General features: G+C 43.2%; 1 protein-coding gene across 3 annotated transcripts in view; it reads right to left on the bottom strand.

Annotated features, from left to right (window-relative positions):
* The window catches only part of KIAA0319 (KIAA0319 ortholog), a 31,579-nt gene that overhangs the window by 17,698 nt on the left and 521 nt on the right, over positions 1-13,360 (bottom strand). For all 3 annotated transcript variants that reach the window (XM_060244130.1, XM_060244131.1, XM_060244132.1), the window contains exons 2-9: positions 11,127-11,866; positions 10,211-10,403; positions 8,829-8,927; positions 6,213-6,310; positions 4,004-4,091; positions 2,813-2,905; positions 2,582-2,714; positions 1,040-1,268 (exon numbers count right to left, since the gene is read on the bottom strand). In XM_060244130.1, the coding sequence (XP_060100113.1) occupies positions 1,040-1,268; positions 2,582-2,714; positions 2,813-2,905; positions 4,004-4,091; positions 6,213-6,310; positions 8,829-8,927; positions 10,211-10,403; positions 11,127-11,866 (1,673 nt within the window). The remainder of the gene's footprint in view (positions 1-1,039; positions 1,269-2,581; positions 2,715-2,812; positions 2,906-4,003; positions 4,092-6,212; positions 6,311-8,828; positions 8,928-10,210; positions 10,404-11,126; positions 11,867-13,360) is intronic.

The following is a 13,360-nucleotide window of genomic DNA, read 5'->3' as shown; positions in this document are numbered from 1 at the left end:
ATGACTGGTGAAAGACATGCATGGCACATACTGTTTTTCTGGGGGCACTTTGGGGACAGAGATATAGAAAATCAATTCAAGATAGGGGAACAAGGAGCCACATACTTCACTTAGCCTGAGATCTAGGAATAGGACACCTTTTTGTCTTTTGCCATAATTATTTCTCTGTGTACTAATTTTATAATTATTTCGCAATCACATTAATATGCCTGTAAATATTCAGCAAAACCACGAATGCTCTGGATTGGGGGTGTCAAACTCATTTGTTATGAGGGCTGGATCTGACATAAATGAGACTTTGATGGGCCGGGCCAGACCATGTTGGGTCAGGCCAGGCCAAGCCGTGTTGGGCCGGGCCATGTGTGTACCTATTTAAGATGAGGTAGCAGAGATATAAACTTTTTAAAGGACGAAGACAAACACAACTAAAGCTTTATTTAAAAAAAATAAAATAAAACATGCTTAAACCATTAGCACTTGTTGGTCTTAAAGATGCTTTCTTTGTATTTCTCCCATGGGATCCAGGGAACTGGGCAAAGGAAGCTCTGGCTCTTTCTCTCTCTCCCCAGGGGACCAGGAGGGGGAGGAGCCTCAACCAATGGAGAAAATCGAGCTTTTGCACTGTAGCTCTGCTATGCGATTGAGCGAGCCTTGCAGAGCAAGCTGAGATGCAGAAGGAAGGAGAGAGAGAGAGAAGGAAGCAGATAAGAGCTAGTTGTTCGAGAGCCTGATAGCAGCCTTCTGGGGGATTATTTGGCCCCTAGGACACATGTTCGACAGCCCTGCTCTGGATCAACATATAGGAAGCAAATGTGGTCAAAATGCTCAGATTTACTGGTTTCCTTTGGTAGGAAAAGAGTTTGCTTAAATACAAAGGGGTTTTTTTAAGTCATGATAAAAAGGTAAGCCCCTATAACCCCTCAAACACTTCTGATTTCAACACAAGGCTTTGGCCCACTGCCAGAAGACATCAGAAAATTCTGGCTGCAAAAAAAATCAGAAAAAATGGTCTGATATAAACAAGATCCTCCCCACTCACCTGCATTGCCACCTCTTTGCCTTTACTTTTAGGGCTCAGGGACCACTCGTAGCTCACAATCTCATGATCATCGTAGCTCTGGTTCCCACTTAGTATGACAGAGTTTTGAGGCAAACTGATTACTTGGTTGGGTCCTGCACTGGCAACAGGTGGGTGATCTACCGGCTTGCTGACTATCAAAGCAGCCGTAGTGGAGTTTGCCGCTCCATCAGAGTCTACGACTGTCAGCCTAAAGAAGGAAAAGGATATGGGGAATCTATATATTTTGATGTGGGTTTTCTCTCCTATGCCCAAAAGTTCAACAATACCAAATTCTTCTACCTTAAGCATGGTTCTGACATAGGATTGGTTTACTAGCAGTTGGGAGGGCATACTTGGCCATTAATAAGTTGGTCTGCGCTATCATATCTTAGTCACTTATAAAGAAGAAGTAGATTTGCCAGGGCTTTTTTTTGTAGCATATCCTTTGCATATTAAGCCACACCCCATGGATGTAGCCAATCCTCCAAGAAGTTCTTAGTACAGGGCCTACTGTAAGCTCCAGGAGGATAGGCTACATTAGGAGGGTGTGACCTAATATGCAAAGGAGTTCCTGCTACAAAAAAAGTCCTGGATTTGTCTCACTTACTGTGAATCTTCCTTCTTGATGGGCCCGGGGTGAGGCAGTCTCAGTTTCTGGAAGATGCTCATCCCTATAAGTAAGCAGGGTGGCCAATGATTATGTGATTCCTGGAGGGGAGGGGCTTCTTTCTCAGATCCCAGACTGGTCCTGAAGCAGTACAACTCCATTTCCCAAACATTTATACATAACCAAGAAAAGACCTCCAACCAACAGTCCAAAGAAGAGGCCAGGAATCACAGCACTCAATAAAAGCACAGCCAGTGACCTCTATCTGCTTTGACGGCAAAGCCAAAAACTGGAATCCAAGAGAGAAGCTTCTCCCCTCCAGAAACCATACAAAGATCTGCAACCCTGCCTGCTTATAGGGAGGATCTCTGCCCAGAAGTTGAGACCACCCGACCAGGGAACAAGCAATTATGCCATGGACTTTCCAGAAGAACAAAATGCTCCTGGCCAGTCCACCTCACAAAAAGAATTTTGGGATTCCCACTCATTCCTTTCTGTCTCTTCAGGAAGCTGAGGGCAGCATATATGGTTATCTCCACCATCATCTCTGTGAGATAGGTTAGGCTGAGAGGGAATGACTGGCTCAAAGTGACCAGTAAATTTTTCACAGTAAGCTGAAATTTGAACCTGGAAGTCTCTAGTCCTAGTCTAACAGTGCCATCCTAAGCAAAATTACACCCTTCAGTCTCCATGACTTCAATGTAACACTCTGTTTAGGACTGCAACTACTACAGCATACTATCTAAGCACTTGTGTTCTGTAAATGAAACCCTTATTGGGAAGCTATCTGGGAAGGAGGCAGATCCACATCCTGTACCAGTGTCTGCAGAACAGAGTAATTCTGGGGAAATGTGTAATCCCTCATTTGTTATGGCTTGCTGAGGCAAATGCAGAAAACAAGGTGGTTTGCTCACCTGAAGGTGTAATTGCCAGGAACAAGGTCAGACAGATGTAAAACTGCTGTATCAGCAGATACTTTCTGTTTTCTCAGAGGACCTTCAACTTCCTCCCAGTGATAACTTACTATTTTGGTGTCATCCACACTTTCTACATTCAAGGGAAACACCAGGTTGAGAAATTAATAAGCCAGTATCACTCTGAGCAATTTTATTTACATGGAAAACCAGCACTAATCTGGTACTTACGATTCCCATCAATAAAAGCAGACGTTGTGGGGAAAACAATTTCCTGCGCTCTGGGAGATACAACAGCAACAGGGGGCTGATTTATTTTGATGGCTGTGCAAAGATGAGAAACAGAACGTGGTGGTTCATGACACGAAGTTCTCTCATGAAACACAATCATATTGAGATGGCGGTGTGGTTCTCCTACAACCCCCCTCCCCACAACCCCCCACAACCCTTTAGCTATTGGACAAGATGATTAATCCTTAAGCGGTAAGTTTAAAAAGAAAGATTTGAATGAAATCACATAGAAAAACTGATACACTGCAGCCAGTAGATATACCCTTTCAACAGAATACAGTCCAAATGAGAACAACTGTACAGTAGAAAAGGGGCCAGAATGTAAACATTAAAATTGAAAGGACAGGAAAGGGAAGGACTTAGTTCTTTTTAAAACGGTGAGTATGCTCACACACACCGGTGCACATTCTCATTTTAGAAGGAGGTCCAAGATAGAAGGGATGGATGGGCCTTGTATGTTGTTATGTAAGGAAGAGCTTTTCCACCAATGCTTCCTCTGAACTGTGGAGTCTTGTGAGCAATAATTCTACTTCATGACCTGCTGGCATTAAAATTGTGAGTGAGTGATTTGGCTACTGCATAAATTAGTTTGCTCTGGGGCCATCCTTCCTGCGCTAAGACAAAAATGCGTGAATCAGAGGCTAAAAAACTGTGAGCTAGTTCAGACTAACTCAGCTTAAAGGGAACACTGCTTCCCGCCCTGCTTGCCTGTGTGGGTATTTTGAGGAGAACTCAAAATACCCACACAGCCAGTGTTTAACTCTGGTGAGAAGAGCGAGTAACCACCAAGTATGGCACTGTGAAGGCTGAGTGTGTAGAGAGAGAGAGAGCACAGAAGAGCAAGTTCTATGTGGGGATAACATAATGTGCAACTCAAGAGTTCACCTGCAGACAACTGCTCCACCTCCCCTGCAAGTAGCAAATTATACAGCTGGGTTCCCCTAGATTACATCCACTACCTCAGCTTTCCTCAAAACAAAACAGAAAAGGAATCTAAATACCTGCTACAAATATCTGATTGTCCCCCGTTATCCGATATCATTCAAGAATAATGAAAGTCTCATGTACTGAACTGGTGCACAGGTATGAAAAAGCAGGAGGTTAGTTCAATTGAATGGAATGTTGATTTACCTGGCTGGACGGTGACATTTACAAATCCTTCTCCAAATGCATTTTCAGAAGAAACGGTCACTTTGAAGACATAGACACCTACTGGCAGCTGAAACAGAGGGGTTGCTTTGTTCTAAATACCCAATTACATGCAGAATCTCATAACAGCAGAACATGAATTTTCCAAGATGTTGCATCTAGAATCACACTTGTCAAGATCGAAATATAGAATAAATGTATGAGCATCCTGGCAGTCAAAGAAGGAATGGCTGGAGGGTGGGAAAGGAGTGGGAATCAGAAAATTACAGCTATACAGAGCTCTTAGAAGAAAACTTAATATATCTAGGGAGCACTGGATGCACATAACAGAAAGACAGCAAGGAGTCTTGTCAAAAAAAGACCAAAAACACATTTGCAGCAATGATCTGTCTATTTCTTTCTTTTATTTTTTTTTTGCTGCCTGTAATATTCTTTTGGACATCTGGCTACATTTGCCTTCAGAGACAGAGCTAAGCTTAAAACCACCTTTAGTTTCTCCTATCATGGCAATTCTTCTTGTGTCCTAAGAAGGCCTGATATGTACAATTGAAATGAGATGAATGGCAGAAAAAGCTACTTTTGTCTCTAACAAAAGCCACCTTCTTTTAAATAAAGCCAAATGCATTTGTTCAGCTCTGTGACAAAAGAAGAAGAAGATGGAGAAGATGAAGATGATTATATTGGATTTATATCCCGCCCTATACTCTGAATCTCAGAGTGGTCACAATCTTCTTTACCTTCTCCCCCCTACCTTGTGAGGTAGGTGGGGCTGAGAGAGCTCTTACAGCAGCTGCCCTTTCAAGGACAACTCTTACGAGAGCCTATGGCTGACCCAAGGCCATTCCAGCAAGTGCAAGTGGAGAAGTGGGGAATCAAACCTGGTTCCCCCAGATAAGAGTCCATCCGCTTAACCACTACACCAAACTAGCTCTCACTACACTACCCCTACACTAAGGCCCAAACTACACATAACTTTTGACATGGGATCACCACGGGACTTGTAGCCATATTCAGCAGTTGTGCATTCCGACTCAAAACTCAATATGGAAACTCTGCAAGGAACAAATTTGGACTAAGACTGTAGCGAGGGGGAAGAGGGGCTCCTGCCTCCCAGCAATGTTAACCAAGTCACTATAGGCATGAAGTGTCCCTTTGTTAGCATGGAACAAACATGCATATTTCAGGGGATTAAATATATACTGGAGATCTTAGCCTGATGTATATCACGGTCCAGATTCAGACCAACTTTTTTTTTGTTGTTAAGGAGGAAATAAGCTTTCTTAAACAGAAAAAAAAAACTGTTTTCCCTAACCAAAACAGCCATGGGGGTTATTAGTCCCATGCACTGGATGCTTGCATGTGTGCCCTCCTCATGGGGCAATCATTGCCCTCTCAGGGCCATTACAAACCAGTAAAATGGCGCAGAGGAAAAATGCACACATGCACACACACACAACACACACTCAGGGTTACCAGCCTCCAGATGGGACCTGGAGATCTCCTGCTTTTACAACCGATCTCCAGCTGCCAGAGATCAGCTCCCCCCCCCCCCCGGAGAAAATGGCTGCTTCGAAGGGTGGGCTCTATGGCATTGGACCATGCTGAGGCCCCTCCCCTCCCCAAACCCCACCCTCTCCCAGCTCCACCCCCAAAGTCTCCAGGGTATTTTCCAACACAGACTTGTGGCAGCCCTATACTGCATGCTTCTACACTGAGTTGCCTTGGGAAATTTGTAGCTGGCACCCTGCTGCAAATCCTTGCTGGGACTACACAATAAAAATGTGTAGCTGGGTCCAGGAATGGCAGCCCTGAACCTCTGATACTGCAGCTGAATTGTGTTGACAGGCTCATAAATTATGGGTAAGTGCTAAATATGTAACATTTAAAAGAGCCTTTGGAAGCTTGTTCAATTGGCTTCAACTTGGCATTGAAATTGACTACATCAAGGTTGTAAGCAAATGCTGGAGTCATTTCAAGTTCTCAGGCTTCCAACAGCTATATTTTCAGGAGCCTGGCATTTTTCCAGACACTGCCCTGATTTTAACAGGGATGTGTCGGTGGACTCCAACATATACAACAGCCTTTCCAAAGAACAATTCTTAAAAATTCAAAGTGCATTATCCATAGCAGGCAGATATTTCCAAAGGCCTTGCTCTGATTAAGAGTCAAACGTGATGATGCACTCACTCACTTGAGAAATTTTCACGGTCTGTGTATGCCTGCCCTCCATTTCACCGTCATAGTCATCAGGATGACTGATCAAGCTCCACTCGTAACTGTAGGATGCTTCTGGAATGAGAGAAAATGGTACTAGATTAGTACCAGATTAATGCACTGTATTCTTGGTGCCTGGGGTGAAGGAGTGGGAAGGTTTCTGAAATTCTGGCACTGCTGGAGAATCTCCTGATGGAACCTGGTTTTTAGCCACTGTGTGACATAGAGTGTTGGACTGGATGGGTCATTGGCCTGATCCAACTTGGCTTCTCTTATGTTCTTATAGTTGGTTTTGTTGTTGTTCAGTCACACAGTCAAGTCTGACTCTTTGTGACCCCATGGACAAAGTCATGCCAGGCCCTTTTGTCTTCCACCATCCTCTGAAGTCTGCTCAAATGTGTGTTAGTTATATCAGTAATGCTGTCCAGCCATCTCATCTTTTGCTGTCCCCTTCTTCTTTTGCCTTCTGTCTTTTCCAGCATCAGGGTCTTCTCATTTGGTGGCCAAAGTATTTGAGCTTCAGCTTCAGCATCTGACCTTCCAGGGAACAGTCAGAGTTGATTTCCCTTAGGACTGACTGATTTGATCTTCTTACAGTCCAAGAGACTCTCAAGATTCTTCTCCAGCACCACAACTCAAAAGCATCTATTCTTCTGCACTCTGCCTTCCTTATGGTCCAGCTCTCACAGCCATACATTACTACTGGGAATACCATTGCTTTGACTACACGGACTTCTGTTGGCAGGGTGATGTCTCTACTTTTTATTATACCGCCTAGGTTCGCCATAGCTCCTCCCAAAATGGAACTTGCATCGCTCCCTCCTCCCACTATAGCCCACTGATCTCCATGCAATACTGCTTCTGGGGAACAGAGGACTCCAAGGAACATCATATGGGGAGTCTACAGTGGGAAGGGGGAACTGATGTAAATTAGCAATTTAGTCTAAATCCAACCCAGGATGTGCTACTCCTTCATTTGTGTTGGCCATGCAAATATCCCTAATGGAAATCAGTCAAATAGAATTATGGAACATGCACACATGGCTTACAAAGAACAGGGCAGGGCTAGTTTAATATGTTTTGCCATTCAGGCAAGGCAACCCACATTTCCTTGTCCAGCTGCTTGGGCTCAGCTGGGTCTCAGAGGTACCCTGCACCACCCAAAGACAGGAGCAATATGAATGCCTGCAGAGTGTTGGCACCTTTCTCAAGGTGCTTTCCCAAGCACTTGCTTGCAGCTTGGTTGGAAAACTGGCCCTGGAGAGGGGGAGGGGTAGCAACATAACAGTCCTTGTTTCTGAAAACTTTGCTTATTTCTACTGGATTCATCATGAATAAGAAAAAAATACTTCCATTAACAGATTGCATGGATGGTCAGACCTTGGGAATCAGCTCACACACGTTAAGTTATAAGGTGAACCATGTCTAGACTTTCTAATTCAAAATTTGCGTGATTATATATAAAAAACTTTATCCATACTAGTCCCAATTATTCCTCCAGAGTCTTTTTTATCCTTTCTTTTCTTGCAGGGAATGTGAATAAAGCAACGATCATTCATATTTATATTCAAAATAACCAAAACTTCTGTGCCAAAGAAATTCAAACGCTACATTCAAAAATAAGCTGTGCCAATCAACAATAGCTATGCAGATTTCCTTACTTTCTGTGAACTTTGTGACTATAAATACTCTAATTTAAATTTAAAATATGCATAACTTTGAATGTTCCAGAAAGGAACAGAGTGATAACAGGAAGTGAGATAGGGTTGCCAGGTCTGACTCAAGAAATATCTGGGGAATTCAGGGGTGGAGCCAGGAGACTTTGCAGTGGAGCCAGGAGCAAGGTTGTGACAAGCATGACCAAACTTCAAAGGGAGTTCTAGTTATCACATTTAAAGGGATTGTGCACCTTTTAAATGCCTTCCCTCCATTTGGAAATAATAAAGGATGGGGGCACTTTCTTATGGGACTCATAAAATTGGATCTTCTGGTCCAATCTTTTTGAAACTTGGGGGAGGTGTTTTCAGAAGAGGCACCAAATGCTATGCTGAAAATTTGGTACTTCTGCCTCAAAAAATAGCCCCACTCCCCAAGCCCCTTATACCCACAGATCAATTCTTCATTTCTCCATAGGGTATAATGGAGTGCCAAGCAGACATTCCCCCCTTCCACTTTCTGATGACCCTGAAGCAGGGTGAGGGCCTCCCAACTGGGGGATTCTTTGCCCCCAACAGGGAATTGGAAACCCAAAAGTGAGATATGAATAGTGGGGTGGATCCAACCATGGGATTACTTTGACTCTCCCCCATCCCAGTGAAGCTCCTTATGCTGTGCAAATCTGGAGGGGGGCTCAGTGGAGGGCAGTCCTGCTTCGTGAGGTTCTCAGATGGTCAGGTACACCCCACGGGCAGCAAGAAAGAATGAGCGACAGCAGAGTGGGAGACCATGAGAAATGCTGCCATGTCGGGTACAAGATCTTATCTACGAAAGGTGATGCCATTGCCAGATGCTTCTTCATTGCTTTCTAACATATCTGTGCAATCATGAAGGTTACAAACTTATTTTTGCCATCCCATTCCTATTAAGAACTCACCTGGAAGTGACGGTGTAACTACAGAGGCATGCAGTTCAACTTCCTTTTCTGGTAAAGTTACTTGTAGATTATCTCCAGCTGACACCACCAGTTCTTTTACTGAGCATAAATTAGGAGGGAAATTAAATTGTTTGAAAATCAGAGTAAAAACTGCATCCATGATACCTGGGAACCTGCACCTGTCAACTGACTGAATACAAGTCTGCCAGCCCCTTCTGTTGCTGAAAAGCTGTATGCATCACAGTGGTGAGGTACTGCTGTTTCTCACCAAAACTTGGAAAATCACCCCTCTGACAGTGCAAACTGTAAATAGGCAGCATGACTTTTCATCATGCTAGACACCTTAGTTTACAGTGCTATGCAGGCAGGTATTCCCTACAGGTACATGTCTATATCTCTTGCAGGTATTTGCATCCTGAGCTATGGATTCTATGAATTAAAAGTTAATGGTTTGGACCCACTGGAGAGTGTTCACATGTGGGAGAGATTCTGAACCATTTCCCTCTCTTCCCACTCCCTCCAGATGCTGTTCCTAGGGGATCCCCTGTTCAGCATTTTGGGTTGCAGTGGGAGGGAGAGAAGTTGTACTCCATGGATGGAAATCAATTCTGGAAGAAGAAGACTGCAGATTTATACCCCACCCTTCTCTCTGAATCAGAGACTCAGAACAGCTTACAATCTCCTATATCTTCTCCCCTCACATCCTGTGAGGTAGGTGGGGCTGAGAGGGCTCTCACAACAGCTGCCCTTTCAAGGACAACTTCTGAGATAGCTATGGCTAACCCAATGCCATTCCAGCAGCTGTAAGTGCAGGAGTGGGAAATCAAACCGGGTTCTTCCAGATAAGAGTCCGCACACTTATACCAAACTGGACTCAGAAACTTTCCAGCGGATCCAAGCCTGCGGTTTAAATTTAACATCTGTTCACTTTAGTACTAAAAAAAAGTTACCCACCATCAACAAATTTTAACCGTGCCCTCATGTAAAGTATAGCAGCCTTTTGTGGTCTTAAAAAATAAATACCAGCTGGGCATGATTTTTTCTTATCGCAGGTAACCAGCTGAGTGATTAATTACAAGTCTGATTTGAGCAACAGCTTAAAATGTAAAAGTGTTGGTCTTTTCAGGCCACAACAAAGCCTAATTTACTATATATATCTCAGTCAATCTACTGCATATTTCACACACCTTTGCTCCAGTTGCCCAGGAGAGTATACATGGTTCTTCCTTCCTCCATTTTATTTTCACAATTACAATGCAAATTAAGTTTAAAAGGAAAGTCATTGCAGAGCAGGGACTTGAACCCAGGCATACCCAAACCTAGACTGCTGTTCTAACACTATACATATTAGCAAAACATCAGCCATGAAGTATTTACATTACCTGCTTTTGCAGCAGTAGTGAGAATTGGTCCTTGACCTGTGGCAGAAGGCTCAGTGGTGAGAATGCTGGTGGGCAGTGATGAGATTTCGTCTTCTATGTGACTACTGATGTCTAATGTCTGTGTCTGTGTTGCAGGTGTGGAGACAGATCTGATGATGTCTGAAGGAGGAGGATTATGGGAAGGTGTTAGAACCTATAAGATGAATTTCAGGAATACATCATTACTATGAATACTTTTCTTACCATTTAGAATCACAATTAAAAACCCACACACAAAATTCCATCACAGACAGAATCAATGAGAGGTGGAAATCATGGTAGATTTCTGAGCTCTACTATTAAAAAATTGAGGTATCTGTGATTTTTCCCACTGTGCGGTATCTATGAAAAGTCATGCTGCTTATTCACAATTTGCACTGTCAAATGAAAGATTTTTTGTAAGAACTGCTGTTATTTCTTAGTTAAAACGTTTTATGTCAACTTTCCACAAAATCAATACTACAAGGCAGTGAAGATAAAAACATTTAAATAATTAAAAATACAGTTAAAATTATAATTATAAAATTCTATTAAAACATGAATGCATATTCCACTATTAGGAGTAGTAGGTGGAGAAGGAAAAAATTCCATTCCACAGTTCCCCAGCAGGATGCATAGGGTTGCCAGGTCCGGGCAAGGAAATACTGGGATATTTTGGGGGTGGAGCCTGAGGAGGGTGGGGTTTGAGCAGGGGAGGGACCAACAGGGAATAATACCATACAGTCCACCTTTCTAAGTGGCCATTTTCTCCAGGTGAACTGATCTCTGTTGCCTGGAGATCAGTTGTAATAGCGGGAGATTTCCAGCCACTATCTGGAGGTTGGCATCCCTAAACCCAGCCCCACCCACCTTGGTTCCACAACATGTTAACACTTACCTTTTCCTGCCAGGAGCTATTAGCTTCTTTAGGTGGCTGAAAATCCAAATCCAAAGCTGCTTTCTTCACTGGGTCCAACGTTACTTCAGGCAACTCTTGGGGATATTCAGTGACAGATTTCACCTCAGATATAACTTTATTTGTGGGACTTTTCAAATGAACTTTCTCCCCGTCATTTCCCCCCAGCGTTTCATGCTGGCCTCCTGAAGAATTGAAGCCATTTTCTGCTGTGACCATTAGACCCCAGTCAGCATAGTCAACATTCTCCTTCTTGATGTTCAGCCGAAAGGGATTCTGTTCCATATCCCCATATTCATCAGTGTAATCAGGTACCTCTTCAAGGCTATGCTCTTTGCTCAGGAAAGACAATTCCTTTAGGCTACGTACTTCCTCTGACGGGTCATCCTGCACTGACGTAGAGGGAAGCAAATCTGATGGTATCTGCTGAAACCCCAGCAACGCTGCTGGCCTCTGCAAAGGCCTCAACACAAAGGTCAAATAAGACTTCACCTTCTCCATTTTCTTGGGCTCACAGTTTCCTTTATGTTGACAATTGACAATATAGCAGTGCTGTTCAAACATCCAGGACAAGTCACAGTCGGAAAGATTGCAACAGGCTGCTGTGCAGTCTGCCATTGACACAGCATGGGGGACCCGCATGATTTTAGTTGTTTCTAAACTGGGAGATATTATTGCATCTGAGTACTTGGCCCCTTCCCTGCATTGTTGGCAGAAACACCCTGAAATGATAGGCACTCATGTCAGGAAGATACGATTAACATCCCACAGCTGCCCCCCAAAAATCATTATTTTAAGGAAACTGCCTCTATCAATTAACGTATTTGTTCAATTTAAAAATCGCTTGAATATGCACTGTATTTAAATGAAATAACTTAAATAATTTACAGAAATCACTAAAGTGAAACTAATACAAGGATCCCAAGTATATTTATGTATACTTAAAGCCACATGCTCACAAGATGGCCAGTCATGCCCACACACATACTCACTCCCCTCTCTATGCATGTTGATAAAAAATGTAGGTGGAATGTGTGTACCGGAATGCAGCTTCATGTGTTTGACAGATTACAGAGAAGTGCAGGGAACAGAAGTGAGAGTCAGTTATGCTTCTCCTTTCTCAGTCTGTGCTGTAATATTCAAAGCAGAATACATTAATCTCACCCACAGGGCAGTGAGTGGTCATCTGGAGATCTCATCAAGGGTGAGATTCACAAGCCTTTGCTTTGAATGGTCCAGACCAAAAGGAAAGCAGGAGTACGGGATATTATCCCCATTGCTCTGAAAGACCTAACTAGCACACTTAGCCTAGGGATTTTCCGCACTGGCACTAATTTCTCACTAGCAGTTGCTCTGCCCCCAGGCTTCTGCTTTCCCTGGCTCAAGTGATCAATTCCCCACCAGTTGCTGCGGGGGGGGGGAGCATTTTGACCCTTGGCTCCCTCCAATTTCAACCGCAGCTTCCTGCTCTTGTTTTTTAAAGATCCAAAAGCTGCGAGGGAAATGGGAGGAAGCTGCAGATCAAAATACACCCACACAGCAACTGGTGGGGAGTTGATCACTTGAGCTGGGGAAAGCAGAAGCCTAGGAGTGGAACAACTGCTAGTGAGGAATCAGTCTCCAGCTTAGTTGCAAAACTGCATCAGTTTTCCCCCTTTCTTACACACAGAATCATTTGCTGGTTATCCTATCCTGGTTCTTCGTTGAATTTTTCCTGTTTTCTTTTTTTCAGAACACTACTGCATAAAAAATAGAAGGGAGACACAGAAGGTCAACAAGTGGTGAACATGATACTGTATGTTAGGGAGGGAGAAAACTGATGCAGTTAAGAAGCCAATCTGGAGCAAAAACTCAGTGTGGAAAAGCCCCTCAAGAACATATCCAGTAATCCAAGAGTTTCTACTACAGAGAATGATCACAGATGTATACACTTCAGTGAGGTAAGTGGGGGGGATTTATAAACTAAATGCTGACAAAATCATACCTCCAACAATATTTGCTTGGTTTTGGGAACATCTTCAAACCAAAAATGACAGAAATGTATCAAAAATCTACAGAAATGTATCAGAAATCTTTTCAATCCTCTGTACACAATGGATATAGTTTCATTCTCTCTAAGAACTTCTTTCCTGTAATTAAGATTTTCATCCTCCCTGGAATACTGCAGACCTTTTAAAAACTTCTACTTCAGGAAGAGCAGAATGACTTTTTTTTTC

Source organism: Heteronotia binoei, chromosome 7 (assembly GCF_032191835.1).
Source record: "Heteronotia binoei isolate CCM8104 ecotype False Entrance Well chromosome 7, APGP_CSIRO_Hbin_v1, whole genome shotgun sequence".
Lineage (NCBI taxonomy): Eukaryota > Metazoa > Chordata > Lepidosauria > Squamata > Gekkonidae > Heteronotia > Heteronotia binoei.
The sequence above is the reverse complement of the archived record's forward strand: the minus strand, read 5'-3'. Positions and strand labels throughout refer to the sequence as shown.